General features: G+C 39.2%; 1 protein-coding gene across 1 annotated transcript in view; it reads left to right on the forward strand.

Annotated features, from left to right (window-relative positions):
* The window catches only part of ranbp2 (RAN binding protein 2), a 40,519-nt gene that overhangs the window by 337 nt on the left and 16,179 nt on the right, over window positions 1–24,003 (forward strand). Inside the window, 18 exon segments of the mRNA XM_047370171.1 lie at window positions 6,842–6,909; window positions 6,998–7,109; window positions 9,006–9,158; window positions 9,288–9,518; window positions 9,642–9,784; window positions 10,427–10,622; window positions 11,957–12,097; window positions 12,360–12,519; window positions 12,604–12,785; window positions 15,089–15,285; window positions 15,710–15,833; window positions 17,724–17,885; window positions 18,001–18,138; window positions 20,887–21,018; window positions 21,173–21,400; window positions 21,477–21,560; window positions 21,813–21,954; window positions 23,862–23,956. Of these exon segments, the coding sequence (XP_047226127.1) occupies window positions 6,842–6,909; window positions 6,998–7,109; window positions 9,006–9,158; window positions 9,288–9,518; window positions 9,642–9,784; window positions 10,427–10,622; window positions 11,957–12,097; window positions 12,360–12,519; window positions 12,604–12,785; window positions 15,089–15,285; window positions 15,710–15,833; window positions 17,724–17,885; window positions 18,001–18,138; window positions 20,887–21,018; window positions 21,173–21,400; window positions 21,477–21,560; window positions 21,813–21,954; window positions 23,862–23,956 (2,688 nt within the window).

The raw sequence follows: 24,003 nt of genomic DNA on the forward strand, positions 1-24,003 counted from the left end.
AGTTTGTGTTTAAATAGGTGTCCGCTCGACCTGTGGTAGCCGTTCCCGGCTAGCGCCACATGCTATCAACCGGTTTCACGACCAAGAAGTTAGCATCATAATCAAGGCTTTTGATTCACTTTATTAAAGAGCTAGTTTGTTTTTAGATTAACCAGGAGGGCCTTTTATCAGCTCTAATTAATATATATAACTAGTTTCAATCTCGCCCTCTTTAGGTATACCCTAATGTGAATTTTAAACTGACTGCCTAATCAAATCGTAGGTATGTACTACTTATCGACTAAGAAACCTTTATTTCTTAAGGTCCATCTGACCACTAACTGTGTATTAAAATGTCTTAGTTTAGTTAAGAGTAATTCAATCCAGGTTTGGTGTGCCTAATTTTCCCGGATTGTCAACTAGAGCTCATCAACCTAGTCTGGAAAATAAGTTTATTGACGCTCCTAATCGGATGCGAACTTCAGTGTCATCGTCATGCCTGGAAACCCGCGGGTGGTTTCTTAAAGCAGCACCAGCTTGTTACTGTTTAATTCAAAATTAAGTAAATAATTACTGCTAATGATACATTATTAATAAATATTCCATGAAATAAATATCCCCATGAAATAAAAACAAAATAATTATGTTAAAAGAAATGTTCATCTTATTTTATTTATTTCATTTCAAGATTTATTTAATTTACTTAAAGATTTATTTATTTCATAATGCAGTTTTATTTTGTGACAATTTTATTTTGTAAAGCTTCTTTACGTATTTCAGTGACTTTTTTTAAATTAGTTTTTCATTTTAAGGTCTTTTCATTTCATTTTCTAATATTCAAATGAGGGGGTGGAGTTTTATCTGCTGGGCTGCGCTCAATTCGTGGCTGAGGCTGCCAGAAGACAGCATGCCGGAGGGAGCCAGGGGATTCTGTGAGGATGCCAGAAGGTGCCAGACCATAGAAGCCTGCCACGGCGGTTGCTGCTGTGTTTTTGGAAGCTGTTTGTGCAATAAGTCTTTGTCATCCTTTCATCACGTCATACATACATATAACGCTATTTATTTCCCATCTCAAGTAAATACAGCCACCTTGTGTTGTGGGTCTAACGCTGTTTATTAAATAAAAACCAATAAAGACATCATCATTTAAAAGTAACAGGCTATAACAATAATGACATCCCTTTTGTCAATAATCAGCATTGGTTTCCACAAAAACAGCGGCAAAAGCCGTGGCAGGCTTTTACGGCCGGAGCCAGTGGCTTCCTCGCAGAATCCCCTGGCTGCCTCCGGCATGCTGTCTTCTGGCAGGCTCTTGTGGTGGATACAGTTGATTTTTTTTGGACGACTGTCCTCTCTAGTGTCGGATGCAGTGCAGCTTGGAGGATTTTTCCTAATACTTTTCTACTTTTGGACATTTGTTATGATGCATTGTCATGGCAACGGAGTTGTTTCTTACAACTGGGAGCAGCTGATTAATATCTCAAAAGCTCAAATAATACTACAACCCCAAATCCCTGATGAGTTGAAAAGGAAATGCCGTGGATGCAGAGCAGTAGCTGAGAGAAGGAGGAAGTTCAAACCATCTCTTCCGTCGATCATGATTGGCAATGTGAGATTGTCGGGAAACAAGTTGGATGAACTCCAAGCCCTACAAAGGACACAGCCAGAGTACCGGGAATGCAGTATTATGTGTTTTACTGAGACATGGCTGCAGGATCATATCCCCAACTCCAGCATCTCTCTGCCGGGCTTTTTAACCATACGAGCAGAAAGAGATTTAAAGAGGAGCGGCAAATGAAAAGGAGGTGGACTAGCAGTACTTGTGAAAAACAGATGGTGTAATCCAGGACATGTTACTGTGAAGTGTCAACTCTGCAGTCCAGATATTGAACTGTTGGCAGTAAGTTTTCGTCCATATCATTTACCCAGAGAGTTCACCAGTGTTATTTTGGCAAGAGTTTACGTTCCACCTTCCGCTGTTGCCGACACTGCACGTGATGCCATCAGCTCAGTTGTTGCTAAGCTACAGACACAAAACCCCAATTCGTTTGCAGCAATTTCTGGTGATTTTAACCATGTTTCACTCTCTGCTACAGGTCCTTCACAAAATATTAGCATATTGTGATAAAGTTCATTATTTTCCATAATGTCATGATGAAAATTTAACATTCATATATTTTAGATTCATTGCACACTAACTGAAATATTTCAGGTCTTTTATTGTCTTAATACGGATGGACAGCAGTCAGATCGGCAGTCTTACCCATGATTGGGGTTTTGAGTGATGAACCAGGCTGGGAGTTTTAAAGGCCTCAGGAATCTTTTGCAGGTGTTTAGAGTTAACTTGTTGATTCAGATGATTAGGTTCATAGCTCGTTTAGAGACCCTTTTAATGATATGCTAATTTTGTGAGATAGGAATTTTGGGTTTTCATGAGCTGTATGCCAAAATCATCCGTATTAAGACAATAAAAGACCTGAAATATTTCAGTTAGTGTGCAATGCATCTAAAATATATGAATGTAAAATTTTCATCATGACATTATGGAAAATAATGAACTTTATCACAATATGCTAATTGTTTGAGAAGGACCTGTACACTTCCAACGTTTCAACAGTTTGTCAGCTGCTCTACCAGAGAAAACAAAATGTTGTATTTGTTTTATGCAAATGTCAAGGACTCATACATCTCTACAGCAAGACCTCCTCTAGGCAAATCAGATCACAATCTTGTTTTTCTCTGCTCGAAATATAAGCCCCTTGTTCAGAGGCAACGTGTAATAAAGAGGACTGTGAGAAAATGGTCACAGGAAGCTGAAGAAGCTCTGCAAGGTTGCTTTGAGGCTACAGACTGGGACGCACTGTGCCAGCCACATGGAGAGGACATCAATGCCATGACTGAGTGTGTAACCAACTATATAAACTTCTGTGTGGATAACATCATCCCCACCAGAACTGTGAGATGCTTCCCCAATAACAAACCTTGGATCACCAGTGACCTGAAGGACCTGCTTAACAAGAAAAAAAGAGCCTTCAGAGAGGGAGACAGAGAATTATTGAGGAGTTTACAGAATCAACTTAAAGTCAAGATAAGAGACGGCAAGGAGGTGTACAAGAAGAAGCTGGAGAGCAACTCCAGCAAAACAATATCAGAGATGTGTGGACAGGGATGAAGAAGATCACAGGCTTCAAGTAGAAGGATGATCAGACCGATGGAGGTCTGGACAGAGCCAATGAACTGAACACATTCTTCAATAGGTTCAGTTCAGAAACAAGCTTCACATCCTCCTCTCCTGCTCACAGCCAAACAGACATTCCACCCTCCTTTGACCCACAGGACCCACAGCTGTCCAGTAACACCTCACATTTTTTATCTTCCACCTCAGCCATAGACCCTTCTGCTTCTACATGTTTGCCATCAACCATATCAGAAGATGCTGATGCTTCCTTTGCTTTCCCCTTCCACCTGTGTGTCTCAAGAAGTCAGGTGAAGAGACAACTGGAGAGACTGAATAGGAATAAGGCTGCAGGTCCAGATCATGTCAGCCCTAGAGTCCTGAAGGCCTGTGCAGAGCAGCTCTGTGGGATTCTGCAGCACCTCTTCAACCTTAGCCTGGCCCAGAAGAATGTTCCGGTGTTGTGGAAGACCTCCTGTCTTGTTCCGGTACCAAATAAAACTCACCCATCAGTCCTCAATTACTATAGACCTGTTGCCCTGACATCTCACATCATGAAGGTCCTAGAGAGACTCCTGTTGGCCCACCTGAGTAAGCAAACAGTAAACCATCAGGACCCCCTTCAGTTTGCTTATCGCTGTGGAGTTGGAGTTGAAGATGCCATCATACACCTGCTTCAACAAACCCACTGCCATCTGGACAAAGCCAGTAGCACTGTGAGGATCATGTTCTTTGATTTCTCCAGTGCATTTAATACAATCCAACCTGATTTGCTTTGTCAGAAACTCCAGAAGACTCAGGTGGAGGCCTCAACAATCTCCTGGATCAAAGACTACCTGACAAACAGACCACAGTTTGTGAGACTGAAGGGTTGTGAGTCTAACCAGGTAGTCAGCAGCACAGGAGCACCACAGGGGACTGTACTCTCACCATTCCTTTTCACTCTGTACACCTCAGACTTCCAGTACAAGACAGACTCCTGTCATCTGCAGAAATACTCGGATGATTCTGCAGTCGTGGGGTGGATCAGAGATGGACAAGAAGCTGAGTACAGGAAGGTGGTGGACCGCTTTGTGGCATGGTGTGGAAACAATCATCTCATTTTGAACGTGACTAAAACAAAGGAGATGATTGTAGATTTTAAGCAAAACAGGAATAAGTCAAAAACTATTTATATCATGGGAGAAGAGGTGGAGGTGGTGGAGGAGTATAAATACCTCGGTGTTCACCTGGACAACAGACTAGAGTGGAGATGCAACTGTGAAGCCATCTACAAGAAGGGACAGAGCAGACTGTACTTCTTGAGGAAGCTTAGGTCCTTTGGTGTTTGCAGCAAGATGCTGCATATCTTCTATAAGTCTGTTGTGGAGAGTTTGATCTCTTCTACCATCATCTGCTGGGGAAGCAGCATCAGAGCCAGGGACTAAAAAAGCTCAACAAGCTGATAAAGAAGGCTGGCTCTGTTCTGGGGACTCTTCTGGAGATCATTTTGGAAAGATGGATTCTTCATAAAATGAAGAACATTATGGAGAACCCTGAGCATCCTCTTCATGAGACTGTCCTACAACAACAGAGTCTTCAGTCAGAGGCTTCTTCAGATCTGCTGTAAGACTGAGCGCTACAGGAGATCCTTCCTGCCCACAGCCATCAGCATCTACAACGGCTCTTTGAGGAAACCTTCATAATATGAGCTATAACAACATTTAATTTCCCTTTGGGATTAATAAAGTATTTATGAATATAAGAACATGAAATAAAAAGCTTAAAATGAAAAACAGGGTTTAAAAGTAAATGCCACTGAAATACGTAAAGTAGCTTAACAAAATAAAACTGCATTATGAAATAAATAAATCTTTAAGTAAATTAAATAAATTTTAAAATGAATAAAATAAGATGAACATTTCTTTTAACAATTATTTTGTTGTATTTCATAGGGATATTTATTTATTTCATGGAATATTAATAATTTATCAATAGCAGTATTTATTTAATTTTGAATGAAACGGCTCTCCATATTTTACTCAACACACAGCTTTACTATACTTTTCTGATTTATTTTATAAATGTTTTTCTATAGTAAAGCTTAACTTTATACTAGAGAATGCTAAAAGCAGATCTAAAGTCTAGTAAGTAAAATGGTTTATATAACACCTTTCAAGATAAAAATCACAATATGCTTCAGCAGAAAGGAAATACATAAGATACAACTAAACAAACACAGTTTTAAAAAGATCGCTTTTAGCCTGCCTTTAAAGGTCTATCCTGGTGTTTAAATGAAAAAACTGGGCTTGACCCAGTGATCCCAGCCAAACCAATTTATTTGCAGGTTATGGGATGCCTGTCACTGCAACTATAATTGTCATTTTAAGTTAAATTATTTTTCTAATATCTGATATTAGTAATTTGCTACAAAAACCTAAAAGACTTTGATGGGACATATTTTTCTGTTTTCATAAATAAATGAAATTGGGTAGCATTAAAATAAAAATCAAATAACCTTTTGAAATATGCTTCCAACTTTAAAATGCCTACTTTTCCCATGTAGTTCTTCAGGTTTTTTTTTTAACATGTAAATAGCCTCAACATATATGATGACCACAACATATACCTGCTGGGTGGGTATATATATATTTTTTTATTGTTTTATATAGTGAGACACAATTCATCATTATCCTGATAAATCAGTAAAACCGGATTATTTTATGATTTACATTTTTTTGCTTCTATTTTTAGGTTTATGTTTGCTTGATGCCTCTAATAATGTGTGCGTCATTTTTCTGGTAGCTAACTTTGCAACGTTTAACACTCTTTGCTGTCTTTTGGCTTATATCTCAAAAAAGGTTTTATATTCTGCATTTGATAAAAAAAAGAAGACTGTCCAGCCTGAGTAAAAAAATATTTTTCCCACCTTTCAATTTTTCTCTTTTTAGAGAAAGCCATGTTGAGTGTCTTGTTTTACAGTCAGTATTTGTCATGGGTTTTTCTAGCTTTACTTCTCACCTGACTGACTGGTGTTTAAGTTTTCTTCCTGCGAGTGGATCTGATAACTAACTAAATAACTAAATCTGCCTGAATGTCCAGTCTGGAGCAGGTGAACTGCAAAAAATAAAAATAAAACTTTTTAATAAAAAACTTCTGCTATTTGAGACTGAATGAAGGATAGATTAAAATTTAAAAAGAAAAAAAGAACGCAGATTATTCCTTTTTAGATTTTGTGAAATGACTCTCAGGAATGGTTTATCTTGGCACAAATGTAATTGTTTTTATGGCTCAAATGTCAAGAATACCAAACAGTGAGGCTTCAGTTACAGGAGATTTAGACTTTGGAACAATGAAATATGTATGTTATCAGATTAGTCCAGATTAACTCTTTTTATTATTTGGAAATACATTCAAGTTGAAACCTTAAATTTATCCGATAAGCTGAAGGTGGCTCAAGATTTATTGGTTTTGTGGGTGAGGCACTATATGCAAAATATGTGACCGGGTGACATTAGTGTGAGAGCATGCACCTTTAAACTACATGTTACAAGTTATGTTTTCCAGTTCCTCATATAATAATGTTTAGCATAATAAATCTAGCCTGGCAGATAAGAAAGGCCAGCTGAAAAGATTGTAAACATAAAGCATTGGCAGACCTTTGTTTAATTTGAAATAATGAGTGGTGACATTTTTTTCGTCCCCCAGAAGCCTGTCAAAGGATTTCTTTTCGCGAAACTGTACTTTGAGGCAAAAGAATATGAACTTGCAAAAAGGTAAGCATCTCCATTGTGGACAAAGAGTGCTACTTTCTCCTTGACGTTGTGTTGACTGTAAATGATGCATGTCTCATGCTTTCCCTAGGCATGTATCGGAGTATCTCAAAGTGCAGGAGAGGGATCCCAAAGCACACAAATTCCTTGGGCATCTCTATGAAAGAGAGGGGGAGATCAACAAGGCAGTCGGTTGCTACAAGGTAGGAAGGTTGTGCTGATTTTAAGGGGTTGATACAGGGCGACTTGGATTAATCAAGGTGTTCTGATAGTGTTTCAGGTACATAAAATGTGGTTTGTTAAAGTGTGCCACAAATCCTTGATTTTTATTTTTTTACATTTGTAATTGATGTGGGTTTTTTCGTTTAAATAGAGGCTCCCTCAAATAACTGCATTCATACAAATGAACTTAAAATGAGTTTTTCTTTCCCTTTTTGGTTTGTAATACTTCTTGTGATGGGCATCGCGCCAGTTTGGGCCTTTGTACATGCATACAAGCTGAAATGTGTTGAGACAGAACTGATTGCTGGACTTCAGCAATACATTGTTTTATTGGTAGCATTAACAGTTCTGTACTGAACATGTGCTGAAAAGGATCCCTGGGATCTTGAAGTATCAACTGTCGAGCAGGTGCCTCCGGTGTGGGTTGTTCAGCAGAAAGTAATCAGGATGTATTTTTTTTTACATGCATCATATGTCACGGATGTGCGTTTAACGTTTAGCTTAAAGGACCGTCTTGCCTTTGAATATACTTGATGTTAAGGGCGAGATTGAAACTATATGCAGATAATATATTCTTTGTACCTCTTGAAAGTTTTCCCACTAAAATGAAGTGATTGTTGAATGTTTTTCTTGTCTGCATTTGCAACTAAAATCTGCATCTGGTCATGTAACATCAAGAATACTGGAACCTCTTAGGCTTTGCTTTAGACAAATAATGTTGTTGTTGTTATTTACTAACTGTACATCCTTTTAACAAAACTGGAACTGAGTAAAGACAAGAAAAAACTTTATTTACTGTATGACCTGGTTTCAGCTAATTAAGTGCCCCGTCCTTTGTATTACATTGTGAAAATAAGGGTAGGAACTCATCAGGTGTTCCCTACAAATAGAGAATTTTTAGGTTTTTATTTTTCATCATGACTAATTGAATTAATTCGAATGAATTAATATTATGATTGGTATTAACAAAGGAAGTACAGTGAAAAATCATTCAGCTAGCTACATAAACCCTTTGCATGCAGAGCCTGAATGTGCTGTGCTTGAAATCAAATAGCCCAGCAGGTATTGCCTCCATGCAGGCCTTTACAATGGCATAAATAGTTTTTGCAATTGCAAATCTGCTTACATCTAAATTCAGCTGTTTAGAGCGGTCTTTCGATGTAAGTCTGACAGTGGCTGTCGGCTTTTCTATGTTTTATAATTGATATTTCATGGTTTAACTGTAGCTTTTAGTATTTTCATGTTTCTCTATGTTTTTCCTGTTGTTTTGTAGCACTTTGAGATACTTATATAAATGCAATGTATTACTGTTGTATTTTTATTATTACCTCCAACTCCATGACTTCGAACTTCCTCTTTCTTTTACGGCTTCCTGTTCTCTGACGCCCGTTCATGATGACAGCCAGTAGCAAACTCAAAATTTTCATCTAAATAGGGCTGTCTGTTCCTCTATTATACCTGTTATCCATTACGCACACAATCTTTGTAGATAGCGCGCAACATGCCCACTTATTGCATGTGCAATTATTTGTTTTCTTGCATAAGCAATTAAGCGCCCCTTGTTTGCAATCTTTGAAGATCAGACCCCAGGTTTTTACCTAAAAAGAGGCTGTATTTTAGTGATCAGCCCAACAGATGAAGGCAGAGCTCTTGAATTTACACGAGGACTTTGTATTAACAGATATTGCTCCAATGCATCATGTTAAATCACTAAATCTATTTTCTCATATTTTAGATGTCTCCTGAACATCTAACACACTTGTTGTAATTTGCAGCCTACATCTCCGTGTATCTTTTCGAAGTTAGAAAAGATGTTTTTTTTTTTTTTTTGCTTTAAATTCAAATTTATATTGACCTCAGCTTCTCTTTTCATGCAGCGCTCGGTGGACTTGAACCCAGTGCAGAGAGACCTGGTGCTGAAGGTTGCTGAGTTGCTCGTTAGTAAGGAGGACTGTGACAGCAGAGCAGAGTTCTGGGTGGAAAAAGCCGCAAAGCTCATGCCTGGTAACCCAGAAGTCTTCAACCTAAAGGTGAGGGCTGTTTTACACAGTAAGACTTCTCTGTAGCCTCTCAGCTGTGTAACTATTCCTCTAGCATACACATATTGGCAGCTGCCTTGTTCTCTGCTCTCTGCCACATGTCTGTTTGTGTCCCTTCAGGAGCGTCTGTTGAGTCGTCAGGGCCAGCAGGGCTGGAACCAGTTGTTCGACCTCCTCCAAGCTGAGCTCGCAGCGAGGCCGGCTGATCCTCATGTGAATGTAAAGTTGGTTCAGCTGTTTTGTCAGGATGGTCGGCTGGATGAGGCCATAAAACATTGTCTGACTACTGAGAAAAAGGGCTTGCTGCACAACAGTTTGGACTGGTACAATGTGCAGTTAAACACATTACAGGTCAGGACTTATTCTCATTTTCTTGCCCTTCAGTCTGGACTATCTTTAATTTAAATGATTGTTTTTCTTTCTGTTTGGTTTGAGCATGATTTTAAACCTTAACGATGAATGTTTTCTGGTCAGGAATATCTGGCTCAGCCCAGCGTTTCAAGCAATGAGAAGATGTGTCGGCGTCTCCAGAGAGAAGTGCTGCTGGCACACTGCAGCCTGTTGCGAATCAGACTGTCTGAGAGCAGCGTGCAGCTGAGCCTTGATGCATTCAGGAGGTAGGTCAGGTCCAAGAGTGTTGCCGTTTTATTGTTTTAAAGAAGCTTTATATGTGAATTTCAATCCATTAGGCTTAGACTTTATTCTTTTCTATGCAGTATCTAAAAAAAAACCTTTGCAGCGTCTGCCACACATCAACCTTTTTAGCTGCATGAGAATATTTATACTGAAATGAAAAAAAAAATGCAGATGGGTGGTATTTACTCGTTGTCTAATTGGTTTCACTAGAGATTTGGGGTATAAGATTAAGGGGGGCTGCATAAAAATGCACCCTTTCATCTGTTTTAAAGATTTTCCTTCCACTCCACAGTCAGGTACTGCTTTGTGTTGGTCTGTTTGAAAAGAACAGTAAAGTGTGTGGTTGTAGCCTCAGAAAATGTGAAAACGTTAAAGGGGTGTAAATACTTCTGACAAGGCAGATTCAATTCATAGCCAGTTTTTCTAGATTATTATGTCCTTGTGACTCATGGTGGTTTGGCTCGGGCCAAATTCGTCATATAGTGCAAGGCTCAGCATATGCAACTGTTCACTCTGTTATATTGTGTTACAAAAGTACACTTGCTTTGCTTCAATTAATACTTATTTACTTATTCCATAAGTAACGTCTAGGTTTTGTTTTTCTGTCTTCTTGTTTTGTACAGTTTCGACCAAGCTATGCAGGCACTGAGCAGCGTTGCAGTGCTCTTCAGCGATGATCTTCTTGAGGTTTTTGTGGAGATGAGGGCTCACCTCTACTTGCACGCTGGCACGCTGCTGTTGAAATTGGCCCAGGATCGGCAGCAGGCCTGGAGAGCCGTCATCGACCTGGCCGCACTGTGCTACCTGCTGGCATACCAGGTACCCCAGTGTCGTTCTGCAGCTGCCCCGCGTTGTTGATTTACAGGATTCGTATGCTTTCTTGAAAAGTCTAACTAGTGGGGTTAAGACCATATCCAAGCCTACATATGTATTAAATCTAAATTACTAAATGTTTTTTACATTGATTATAATTATCCAACCCAGTAGAATAGAATAGCCACTTTATTGCTATTGAAATTGTCTGTATATCAGTAAGTGCACATAACAATTTAATTTTGATACATTTTACTAAACTTGGGACTGCAGGAAAATAAAAAACTTAAAAAATCTAAAACAATATTAAAAATATCAAATATGTGCAGAAAAACTTTAAAGATTTTAAAGATGGAATAAAATAAATATAAATCTAACAGAAGGATATTTTACCGAGAACAACCAAGACGTCCGGAAAAACCTGCTTGATCACGCCTGTTAACCATTTATGCATCAGTATTAGTTGTTACTGACTGAGAACCCACAGATAAAAGAGAATCAGAATCTGATTGTTTCAGACAGTTTCAGTTTTTTTGTTTTTAAATCTTAATTAAAAGTGTCTTTTTTTTTGTTTGTTTTTAGTATATATATTTTTTTTAAGACAAAGATGCCAAGGTTCAGAAACTGCTTTAACGATTGCACACTAAGTGGAGGTTATTATAGATTTTAAAAATGGAGCTCATCTTAGTCCAGATGCTATATAAACCATGAATTGGCCCTTTATTACATTTCTGAATTGGAAACCTAACTTCAGCCTAATGATTTCTCACTATTTGTAGGACATACATATAATTGGACCCAACGTGTTAAATATTTCGCTCTAAAATGTCCTGAATGTCATAAAACATTTCTGGAAAAAAATGAGATATCTGAGTCATGACATGAGACGTGTGTCAGCTCTGGATTTACAACATATTTATCTTTTTTAAGCTTGGGATTCATCTCAGAAATATGCTTTACTAGTCTGAGGATTTTGAGCTTTTGCTTGAATGTCTAGAAATTTGCCTCTCCATGCGGTGGGAGTGGCTTCACTGAATGATGCACACTATACCAACTTGTGCACAGTACTGAATAAACCTTGCACTAAATCATTAATAAAATTGTGATTTTTAACATATTACCACCTAAATTGTGATTGCCATCAAGATATTTAAACATTTTCAATTCTTTTTTACATATAAATTCAAATTCTGTTCATATTTTGAAGGAAAAAAGCTCTTGGCCAAGTGTCAGTCTTTATTCTTTGTGTTTTGCGGAGCTATTCGTTTCTGTTTGCAGATTTAACATAAGGATAACATTTGCTTTACCAGTCATGACATTCTTTCTTGGTTTCCCACCAGGCTCCCAGACCAAAGGCAAAAGTGACCAAAAGAGACCAGTCTGCCCCACAGCTCCTGGAACTGCTGGCCAATGACCGGCAGAGTCAAGCTGGGCACATGTTGTTCAATCTGAGCTCTGATGTGTTCACTCTCATCAGAGAGGTCAGCTCTTTTCTGTTCTGGTTTATAATAAAATATAAATGTGCTTCACATAAAACATACAAATGGACAATCATAATTTAAATATTGACTGAACTTTGCTCCTGATGTAGTCAAGGCTAAAGTGTGAAAGCATTTTATGGGTGTTATTGTAAATAATTTCTGTATCATATCTAGTATACTGTTGACAGGAATGATTAGCTTTATAAATCATAAAGGTAAGTTTCTAGAAACAGATGTAGTGATTGTATGTTTCTTTGTGTAGGTGGTGGAGGCATTTGGGAACCGTAGCGGTCAGGAGTCTTTGTTTGAACTCCTCTGGGGTCCACAGGCTTTCCCTGCATCTTCCTTTATTGCCAATGATGACATTCACTCTCTCAGCTCTTTGGCTCCAGAGCTCTCCCAACTGGCCAAATGGGACACTGGTACAAACCCTAAAACCTTCCTTGAGTAGCCAAATATGTAGAAGCAATGAGTTTCTTTTACAGGAAAAACTTTCTATGTTTTAGGCTCCATCTTGTTGCACAGTGGTGAGTTGCAGCATTTGAGCTGGTTGGGGCTGCAGTGGACTCTCCTGGAGCAGAGGTCGCCCATGCGGGACTGGCTACAGCAGCTGTTTCCCAGGCTTACGTTGGAAACTTCCAAGTTAGACACCAACGCACCAGAGTCAATCTGCCTGCTAGACCTTGAGGTAAGCTGCCATGATAAGAGCTGATCATGTCTGATCTAAATCTGATTGTTAATAAATCAAGCTTACATCCAAAGGAGGAGTTGCTCAGTCAGATAGGATGGAGAACGTCTTTGAACATCGATTTTTCAAGTCTTGTCACAGATTTCTAATTGAGATGCACATCTGGACTTTGACTGGGACGCATGAATATGATTTGAACCATTACATTGTAGCTCTTGGTGTGCTCTTAAAAATGTTCTTCTTGAATTGTCCTGTGTTCAGTTCCACCCATCTTCCCATCAACTCTGACTAGCTTGGCTCTTTCTGTAGAAATGAAGCATCTGTACAACAAGATGCTGCTACCACTTTAGGGAAGGTGTTTAGTTGGATTTGCAGTGTTAGTTTTCTTTGATTTCTTTTTTTTTTTTTGCCTTACATTGGTTTTTTTAAACAGTGGGATTATTTTTACCACTAGTACAAAAGCCATATTTTTTAAAGTGCAAAACTAATAGTTCCCCTCATAGATTATCCTACCTGAGCTGCGGATCTCTGCAGCTCCTTCAGTTACCATGAGCCTTTTGACTGCTTATCTGATTACGGTCCTCTCGCCTGGTATGTTAGTTTAGATAGGTGGTTGTGTCTTGGTTGGTGCAGTTAAGCCATACTCCTCCGTTTTTAGATGATATATTAATCAGTACCCTTTGAGATATTGTTTTATAACCAAACCCTGCTTTAATTGTCTCTATCACTTTATCACTGACCTGTTTGCTATATTCCTTGGTCTTCATGATGCTGTTTGACCTCTGTTGTTCTCTAACAAACCCCTGAGGGCTTCACAGACCAGCTGGTTTCGTACTGACATTAAATTACACAGTGGACTGAATGGTATGGTTATAGTGGATTTTCTTTTCTTGAGGTTATTGGAGCAAAGAGGACTGGATAAAAATGCATGCCACAGATTTTATTTCTAATGTATTGATTAATCACATAAAATCATACTAAAATTACCTGCACTTTACATTGGCGGTGACTGAGAAATCCTTCGACTCTGTAAACCATCAAGTGCTTTTGTCTAGGTTGGCTTACTTTAACTTTTCCACACATTTTCCAAATTGTTTCGACTCATATCTATCCAACAGGGAATAGTATGTATAGTAGATTGAGAGAGGACACCCTACCTAAAGTGTTCACTAGGTATCCCTCAAGAATCGGTCCTCGGTTCAGTTTTATTTGACCTATTTGTTAACACACACCACATTCTTGTCAGATTGTTTATACTCAGATGTAAGCTCATGAGGCCTTTTTTACATCAGCTAAAAACTGTGTGGAAGCGTCTCGCATCCTTCCTTCTCCTTAGCAGAAGTTCAGCTTTGGCTATCCAAATCATGTCTTCTGTTACACGCTAATAAAACCAGTATATTAAAAAAAAAAAATGATCAAAACACTCCAACATTTTTCTGAATGTTGATGAACTTTAGTTGGTGTCCACATTTAAATATCTTGGAGTAATGGTTGACTCAAAACTTTTAAAAGTAGGTAAAAAAGTAGTTAATGCAGTCAAATTTAACCTTAAAAACTTTAGGTATATCAGAAACAGTTTGTCAAAAAACGCAGCAGGGTCATCTCTACACTCGTTGACTTTGTCCCATATAGATTATTGTATTACTGGTTGATCGTTTACATGTGCATCTACACTCACATTCATAAAGTTACAATATGAAACAACATTGAAGGTCTTTGATAAGAAACCTTGTTCATATCACATTTGCAATATTCCTGATAATTAAAGCTTCTAAGGTTTAGATAATCTAATAGCCTTTAAAAGAGGCTGCATGGTGTATAAAGTGTCTGAACTGTTTTGTTTCCTGTTTAATTTTAAGAAAACTATAAACATACAGTGCAGTGCATTTGGCTCAACTGTCATGTCGGCTATTTTTCAATAAAACTCTGAATATAAAAACCAAAAAAATGCAGCTCTGGGATTTTGAGACATAGTGAAATTCATTCCGAGTTCGATTATGTATATTGGGGGGTGTGTGTGTGTGTGTGCTTGCTACATGTACATACACAAACACACAGTTGTGTAAATGTATAGCTCATACTCACTAACGTACATATATTCCTACACTGATACGTGGATCCATAGGCAGCTTGGAGTAACGTGCCTTTCCCTTAAGCTGGAATCGAGCTTCTTGGATTTCTAGATGGCGGCTATTTCACTGTACCACAGTCACCTCTGAATTCGGCGTCCTGAAACTTGCCGAAACTGATTCAACAGAGCAGCACTAAATATTTCCGTCCTCTGTTTGTTCTACCGCTTTCAGGTGTTTTTACTCGGTGTAGTTTTCTGCGGCCACTGTCAGCTTCAGGACACGGCGAAGATCAGCCGCAGCCTCAGCCCTCGGCAGCAGCAGCTCTTCGTGCCTCGCTGCCTCCCTCTTCCTCTCCTTCGCCTCCTGACCACGGACAGGCAGAGGGAGTGGTGGGACGCCATCTACAGCCTGATACACAAACGAGCCGCGTGAGTATCAGAAAAGCAATACAGGGATTACAATTTTAGACAATGAAACAGACAAAGGATACAATTTAAATTTTTTATATTGATGTGGGTAGGTCTGTCTGATTTATAGAAATTTTTACAGAAATTCAGAAAACACAGGAGAGCGGCTCACTAGATGATTTGGTTATGAGGAGACGCTTGATCGATGATTCTAGACTTTGCCTAGGACTGTTGAATATTCATGATGGGACCAAAGAAATGGATTCAAAGTTTCATTTTAAAAAGCAGTTCTTTTAACCATTTCCAGTCTTCTCAGTCAGGACATTTTTCTTTAATTTACATTAAGCCATAAACAAAGTGCATGCTCAGTTTCCTGCTATGAATATAAGCTTGAAATACTTTTAGCTTATGATGACAGCAATTTAAATGTTTTCCTCCCTCCCAGTCCTGGTACATCGGCCAAACTGCGAATGGTTGTGCAACACGGACTGAACACCCTGAGAGCTGGAGAGAAACACGGGCTTCAACCGGCGCTGGTGATCCACTGGGCCCAGAGTCTCAGCCAGGCGGTATGTGCAAACACGCACTAATACAAGTTGAGCTTATTCAACTCCTTGAAAGGCTTTAATTAATGTTTAGAATGGCCCAGTCAAAGTACACCCCTAAATTTAACCTGTTTCAGATTTTTATCTGTTAAATATTTTCCTTGTCCCCCATAATTACGTGCTACTTTATGTTTGTCACATAAAATCCTAATGAAAGTTTGTTCTCGTCACCTGACAAAATATGAAAATGTGCCCGGGCTGTGAGTACTTTGCCCAGGCACTGTAGTTCTAACCAACTGTATTCCTTCAGGATGTACAGGGGTTGGACAATGAAACTGAAACACCTGTCATTTTAGTGTGGGAGGTTTCAGGGCTAAATTGGACCAGCCTGGTAGCCAGTCTTCATTGATTGCACATTGCACCAGTAAGAGCAGAGTGTGAAGGTTCAATTAGCAGGGTAAGAGCACAGTTTTGCTCAAAATATTGAAATGCACACAACATTATGGATGACATACCAGAGTTCAAAAGAGGACAAATTGTTGGTGCACGTCTTGCTGGCGCATCTGTGACCAAGACAGCAAGTCTTTGTGATGTATCAAGAAGCACGGTATCCAGGGTAATGTCAGCATACCACCAAGAAGGACGAACCACATCCAACAAGATTAACTGTGGATGCAAGAGGAAGCTGTCTGAAAGGGATGTTCGGGTGCTAACCCGGATTGTATCCAAAAAACATAAAACCACGGCTGCCCAAATCACGGCAGAATTAAATGTGCACCTCAACTCTCCTGTTTCCACCAGAATTGTCTGTCGGGAGCTCCACAGGGTCAATATACACGGCTGGGCTGCTATAGCCAAACCTTTGGTCACTCATGCCAATGCCAAACATCGGTTTCAATGGTGCAAGGAGTGCAAATCTTGGGCTGTGGACAATGTGAAACATGTATTGTTCTCTGATGAGTCCACCTTTACTGTTTTCCCCACATCCGAGAGAGTTACGGTGTGGAGAAGCCCCAAAGAAGCATACCACCCAGACTGTTGCATCCCCAGAGTGAAGCATGAGGGTGGATCAGTGATGGTTTGGGCTGCCATATCATGGCATTCCCTTGGCCCAATACTTGTGCTAGATGGGCGCGTCACTGCCAAGGACTACCGAACCATTCTTGAGGACCATGTGCATCCAATGGTTCAAACATTGTATCCTGAAGGTGGTGCCGTGTATCAGGATGACAATGCACCAATACACACAGCAAGACTGGTGAAAGATTGGTTTGATGAACATGAAAGTGAAGTTGAACATCTCCCATGGCCTGCACAGTCACCAGATCTAAATATTATTGAGCCACTTTGGGGTGTTTTGGAGGAGCGAGTCAGGAAACGTTTTCCTCCACCAGTATCACATAGTGACCTGACCACTATCCTGCAAGAAGAATGGCTTAAAATCCCTCTGACCACTGTGCAGGACTTGTATATGTCATTCCCAAGATGAATTGATGCTGTATTGGCCACAAAAGGAGGCCCTACACCATACTAATAAATTATTGTGGTCTAAAACCAGGTGTTTCAGTTTCATTGTCCAACCCCTGTACATTAAATATAAAGCTGTTTACACTTAAGCAGGCTGCACAGCTGGCTCAAAAACCTGTAGAAGTCCCTCAGTAACTGAGTTGATGCTTGTGTCTTCCCAGCTGCTCCTTTTCATTCCTTTCTCCTCAGCTGCTCAGCAGGATGAAGTGCAAATGCTTCCAGCCATATATGTTGTTTCCTTCACCATGTGTTTCTTGTATTTGTGGTGGGATCTATAACAGCTGAAGAAACTGTTTGTGTCAAGCAGATGTTTTTAGTCCTGCGCTTAATAATGTGACAGCCTGACCTGTCTCTCTGACAACTGAATGTCTATGCTTAATAACGCAGGGTAATGGAATGAACTCCTATTATGACCAGAAGGAGTACGTCGGCCGCAGCGTCCACTACTGGCAAGTTGTTATGCCACTGTTGGAGAAAATAAAAATCAGACGTAGTATACCAGAACCACTGGACCCTCTCTTCATACACTTTTCTTCTAAGGACATTCAGGTTAATATTAAACCCACAAACCTCACTATTAAGTGAACTGAGGATAGAAGAAGTGAAGCTTCAAATGTTAACTCAGAGTTGCACCTTGTGTTAGTGATGTGTTTTATGTTCACAGGTTTCTTCTGTGAAAGGTTATGAAGAAGAAGCCAAAATAGCTTTAGCTGTTCTTTTGGACATCGAAGGCAGAACAGAGGAGGCAATCGCAACTTTGGAAAGCATCAATAACCTGTCATCCATCTGGCATTTAGCACAGGTAAACTACAACTGGGATCAGGTCTTATTCTTCACTGTAAAGGACCTGTTGCTGTGCAGTGTTAAGTGGTTAACACGGTGTTCTTCTAGGTATGAGATTCTTGCAGTATGATACTCTTAAGTAAAAATAACTCAGTATTACAGCATTTACACCAAAGATTTAGAACCAAACTGTACAACCTGATCTAATTGCTTTTATTTACTGAATACACACTGATTTTAATATTACAGTTACATGTATTTTGTTTAGGTTTTAATACATAAACTAATAAAAACATAAAAGATGTATAATAAACACATTAAAGCAAATTTTAGGGGCTTGGTGCATTGAAGGATACTTTTTTGCTATAGTGATCTTTATACATTTACACAAATTTAACAAGCTAATATCAGCTGGTTAATCAGGCCATACGCCTGTTTAGCTAGCCTGCAGTAGGTTGCTTTACAGACACGACTCCAAAACAGAGTTATAGTAATAGGAGAGGGGTACCAATAATACAATCTCATTTTCTGCTTCATACAGAGGTTTAAAAAAACAAGTGTCTTCTAAGTACTTTCTCCAAACTAAAACAATGTTGTAACGGCCTGTTTATAAATGTTGGGTGTGAAGTAAGAATTTTATTAAAGCCTTGATAAACCTTATTGGTTATTCCCATGCCTGTCAAGGGTTGTTTCTTTAATCAAAAATAAATGAGATCCCTTCCTTTAGGGTTTAGATTCTATAAACTTTTGTGCAAAGTTTTACTTCTAGTCAAACGTTGGTGATCATTAATGCCACTCATTTTCCAGGTTGGAAAAATCACCTCTTTCTGTCTAATTTTAACAATTGGGTTTCACACCAACAGTTTTCTAGCTACTGACAGCCATTAATTTCGCCACCTGCCAGCAAAGACACAAACTAATGATCCGCTGTTGGAAACATCAACCGTGTCTGTACAGATGTTTTCATAATTCCATATTTCCTTCACTGTTTGACACTGTATGATTATTTTCCAGCTGATGTTAAAACTGTCAGTAAGGAATAACCCTCTGATTTACTGTTCAGGGTGATGAAGGAGCTCTGGATTTTAATGTAACAATACCGCTATCTTTAGATTAGAATTAACGATTAGAATCAAACTCATGTTCTAAAAGAGGCAAAACACAAAACGTGGTCTTTGTCCTAATCTGAACAAGATGAATCTTTATTCATAATGTGTATGGAGTGAAAAAGCTAAAACAAAAACACAACAGTATCAAAAATCAAACGGACGTGTTGTTTTTTTCTGCTCTTCATGGTATGCTTGGCATCATTTCCTAGTAAGAAGTCCAATAAAGTTTAATGTTGCGTTTGGAGCTGTGGAAACTGAAAATATTTTGGGGGTGCACACCAAGAAGTGCATGCTGAACCTTCAAGCAGCTTGGAGGAGGAGTTGGGGGCATTTTCTCAGGGATACGAGAAGAAAACTGCGCTGGACCTGCAGAGTCATACTTCATGTTTGCCGTTACCCTGCAGGTCTATGAACTTTATCCGTATGTCTGCAGGTGCTCTCAATTCGAACGGATTACAGAACGACGCTTCATGTAACATCATTGAGTTTTCCTCACTGCATCTGACTGGTCCACATCCACTGTGGGATTTGTAGTGTGACTGGGTGACGGCTATATAACCAAAAGGCGGGCCATTAATAATAAATATGTGAAATAATCTCTCAGGCCAAACACAATTGAGCTTGATGTTATCTCCAGTTTCGTCATTTGTTGCTGTTTAATAAACCTTTTAAATACTAGTTTACAAAGCATAAAATATTCCAAACCGTTCTGTAAAAGGTGTGTCTAAACACTCCTTACTGACCTAGAACCATGATGGAAAGAAAAATAAATGCAGGACGGCGTACCTCCAGTTGGGTCAGATATACTGTTCACTTTTTCTGAACCAGCTCGGGGTTCTGCTTCGGGTTCCGTCGACTCTCTCAGCTCCGTTTCTCTCGGCTGGAAAAGGTAATCTGCTTTAACTCGCACAGGTGCTGTCTTCCCAGGCAGATTTACTCTGAGGCTGGAAAACCGTTGGATGTTTGTACTAAAGTTACTCTTTGGGAATCAGAACCACATTGTGTTGCAATTTAAAACATGATCCTGCCTGAAAGATGACAGAATATTACAGTGAATAGAAATAAACCAACCAAATGTTGAACCAGTGGATCGATTGGGCTCAGCTTCTGGGTTTTGCCTTTGTGGGCAGGTCGGTCCTTGATGGTCCCTCTGGCTTCTCTTTTATCTTGTTGACTCAGCACTCAGAGGTCGGAGTTCTGTTTTAAAACGTCTACAGAGATGGCCATTACAAAAAATTTAATAAGCGTTTTTCTTTTAATCCGTTTGTTACTTTTCAGAAAAACCGTGTTCTAAAAATAATCAATAAGAACCGGATGGCTGCAGACATCAAGGGTCCACTTCATGCACTGAAATATTTTATGCGGAGGGGTAAAACGTCACGTTTCTGTTGACTGAATAATAATACTATTCTTAGCAGAATAGAGTCGATTACTTTAAAGGCTAATATTTTTGTGTCATACTGAAAGTGTTTTAAAAATTGAACAAAAATCTAGAAATTCCCGTCTGGAAAAGTACGACATTTTGAAATGGAACGTGTTTAGGAACTTTAATGCAAAGTTACTGTTTGATGGACTATCAGTGATGTCCTAAAGGTTTATATTGACCAGTCTTTAGGGGTTTTTGTTACAGTTTTCTGTAATTAGTAACTTGTTTGCAGATATATCAGCGACTGGCAGAGGAGGCCACCAATGGTGTTGAGGAGACCCAAGATAGGTGTATCATGTTTCTAAGGAAGTTCAGGAACTATTTGTCTAAAATCTACAATGCTAATGCAGATGACATCGAAAAGGTTGGTTGCAAGTTTGAATGGTGAAAACACTAAAACAGATGAAATGTAGATTTCCACATTTGGATTTTGATGAATGTTGCCCTATGATGATTGTAACTGACTTATTATTTTAACCTCTGTATCTGTGCTTCTTTGCTAAATTGTTGTCTCACAGCTTCCCGTGTCCATGGAGGAAGTGGTGGACCTTCTGAATGATGTAAATCAGCAACTTGGGGAAACTGGTGAGGACATGGAAGAAGAGGGAGAGCAGGAGCTGGTGCTTCGTCAAGGACCGGCTCACTCCAGCCCTGCTCGACTCACAGAAACCAGTGCAACCATATCGCATGTTAAGTTTGCTTCTCCCTCTCCGAGCAAAAGCATCGTTTCTCCTTCCAAAAGACTGGTGAGCCCCCGCAATAATTTGTGTATATTTTGATAAGCAAAGAAGTGTCTTAATGCCTTTTTTTTTTTTGGTGTAGATTTCACCCAAGACACCACCGCATTGGGTTGAAGACCAGAAATGTCTCCTTCAGATGTTATGTCAGCAAGTAGAAGCCCTCAAGGTCAGTTAAAGTTAATTTCAGCATCATTTCACACCAAAAATGTATAATACATACACAAATAAGGTTTAACTACAGATTATTTGCAAGGTTTTCCCAGAAGTGTCACCACAACAGCAACTAGGATACTTTGAGATTGCTCCTAAAGCAATTTGTTCACAGAGTTAAAAAATCATCCACAATATACAACCAGAATGGAATAAAAACATAAATTAGCCCTAAACCACGTTGTGCATTATTGTGTTTTTTCTCCAGAATGAGGTTTATGATCTGAAACACAACTCATCAGTAAACTCAGGCTCTCCTCATCATAAGATGTATGGAGAGACCTACAGGGCTGAGAACTTGCAGGAGCCGTTTACCCCTGTCCAGTCCTACCATGGAGCCCCCCTAACTGGTCAGTATTCTGCATGGATCTACACTGCTTTGCCGAAGTATTCAGCCCCCCTGAAACGTCACATTATGACCACGAACTTCATTGGGTTTAACAAAATCATAAATGAAAGATCCACACAAAGTATTGTGTAACAAAGACGTTTCTTTACTCAACACCTCTTAATAAAGTCTAGTGTGACAAACTAACATCAGAAACCATCTAATTAGTAAACAGTACATCTTTTTGAACAAAACATTGATGAAGACCAAGGAAAAAACTAACGCTGCATGTCACCATGAAAACACCTTCCTCACTGGGGTGCATGGAGGTGACAGTATCATGCTGGGGGCTGCTTTTCATCAGCAGGGACAGAGAAACTGATTGGAATATGTAACTAAATACAAGGCAGCACTGGAAGAAAACCTGTTGGAGGCTGCAAAAGACTTACGACTAGGATAGAGGGTAGAGGTTCACCTTCCAGCGTGACAATGACCTTTAACCTACAACTACAATGGTTCAGATCAAAGGTTTTTAGGTGGACACTCTTTGGGACCCACAAGCACTCCTTACTAACAGTCTTGACCCAAGTCGAGGACATTTTTCCTTTTTTTAATTCACGTTTTCAATCAATAATCAAAAGGATGATATAACAATCAGAACAACCAGAGAGAACTGTTTTGACAGATTATATTGCTGATTTTATTAGTTTCAGCTAATTAATGTAAAACAAGTAAGTGTTTCTCTGAGTTTCCATCCACAACTAAATGGTGAACAAAACTGCTGTGATTAAACTTATGCAACAACAAGTTCAACTTTGGGTTTAACACTAATATCCTTAACTTGAATTTGCAGGAATTAAAATGGGAGAATAAACAACCTCCAAGTCTGGAGTAGATAAGGCACCTCCAAGGTCAGGTTCAATACCCAGCCTGTTTGTGTTTTCTCTCCAGTTTAACCAGGACTTAGAAGCCATTGTTATGGAAAAAAATCATATTTACCAAAGAAAGAGATCGATTATCATCACTCAATCAGCTTTATTAGTTTATTCTGATAAGGGAGACAGTTTCCAGCATCAGCCATGTGTTGCTGAGCTGAGCCAAACTGTTCTGCCGACAAAGGATACCGACCTTCCTATATAAAACACATGTAGCCTGGCCCCCTTCTAAGAAGAGCAGAGGTGAGAATTGACCTTTTGTTAGGCCAGGCAGTGTCTCACCTCAATTAGCACAAAAGGCGCTTTCTAAATTTTCCATCACATCATCTTCCATAGATTGGTAGAACTGAAGGATAAGAGGTGTTTTTACTGCTGAGTGGCAAGGGAAGCATACCCTCTCATCACAGTGCTGCAACAAACCAAGAGGGCTTTATCTCGATGATTTACAAAGAGGTCGTGCAGAGAAAAACCGTATCCCAAACAGTGTGTGACTTGCCAAGGTTTGGCCATGTTTAATGAGTATATGTAAAGAAACTTTGCATGTACTCTGAAAGAGTGGGTGTCTACTTGTTCATTACAGAACATTATCGCCACCTATGGTAAGTAGGAAGAAAAGATAAGACCCCATAGTTTTTTTGTTTTTCTTTTTTTTTGCTCAGAAAAAGTCCTGCGAACCTTTTTTAGAGGTGACCCACCTGTGGAGAAAGATTACTTTAGATCGAAGTATTTTTATGTGTTTTAATGTTTTAAGATTTTTGTTTGGAAGCCACAAGTCATTTTTCCTCCACCTCAGTTTTGTACAGCTTCGTATTGGTCCATCGCATAAACTCTCATTAAAATACGCAGGAGTTTTTGGTTGCATTGTAACAAAATATGAAAAAGTTCAATGAGTACATAAAATCCTAATGAAATAGTTTAAAGGCTATCAATAATTGTGCAATTGTGGGCACTGTAACTTTAAAAAAGTATATTTCCATGTTTTGTGTCTCTCTAGTTGCCACCACAGGCCCTCCTGTTTATTACAACCAGTCCCCTGCTTATAACTCTCAGTATCTACTGCGGACAGCAGCAAATGTAACCCCCACCAAGGTGATTATAATCATCTAACATCCATTTATAGAAATAAACTTTTACCA

The sequence above is a fragment of the Girardinichthys multiradiatus genome, chromosome 7 (genome assembly GCF_021462225.1).
Source record: "Girardinichthys multiradiatus isolate DD_20200921_A chromosome 7, DD_fGirMul_XY1, whole genome shotgun sequence".
Taxonomy (NCBI): Eukaryota; Metazoa; Chordata; class Actinopteri; order Cyprinodontiformes; family Goodeidae; genus Girardinichthys; species Girardinichthys multiradiatus.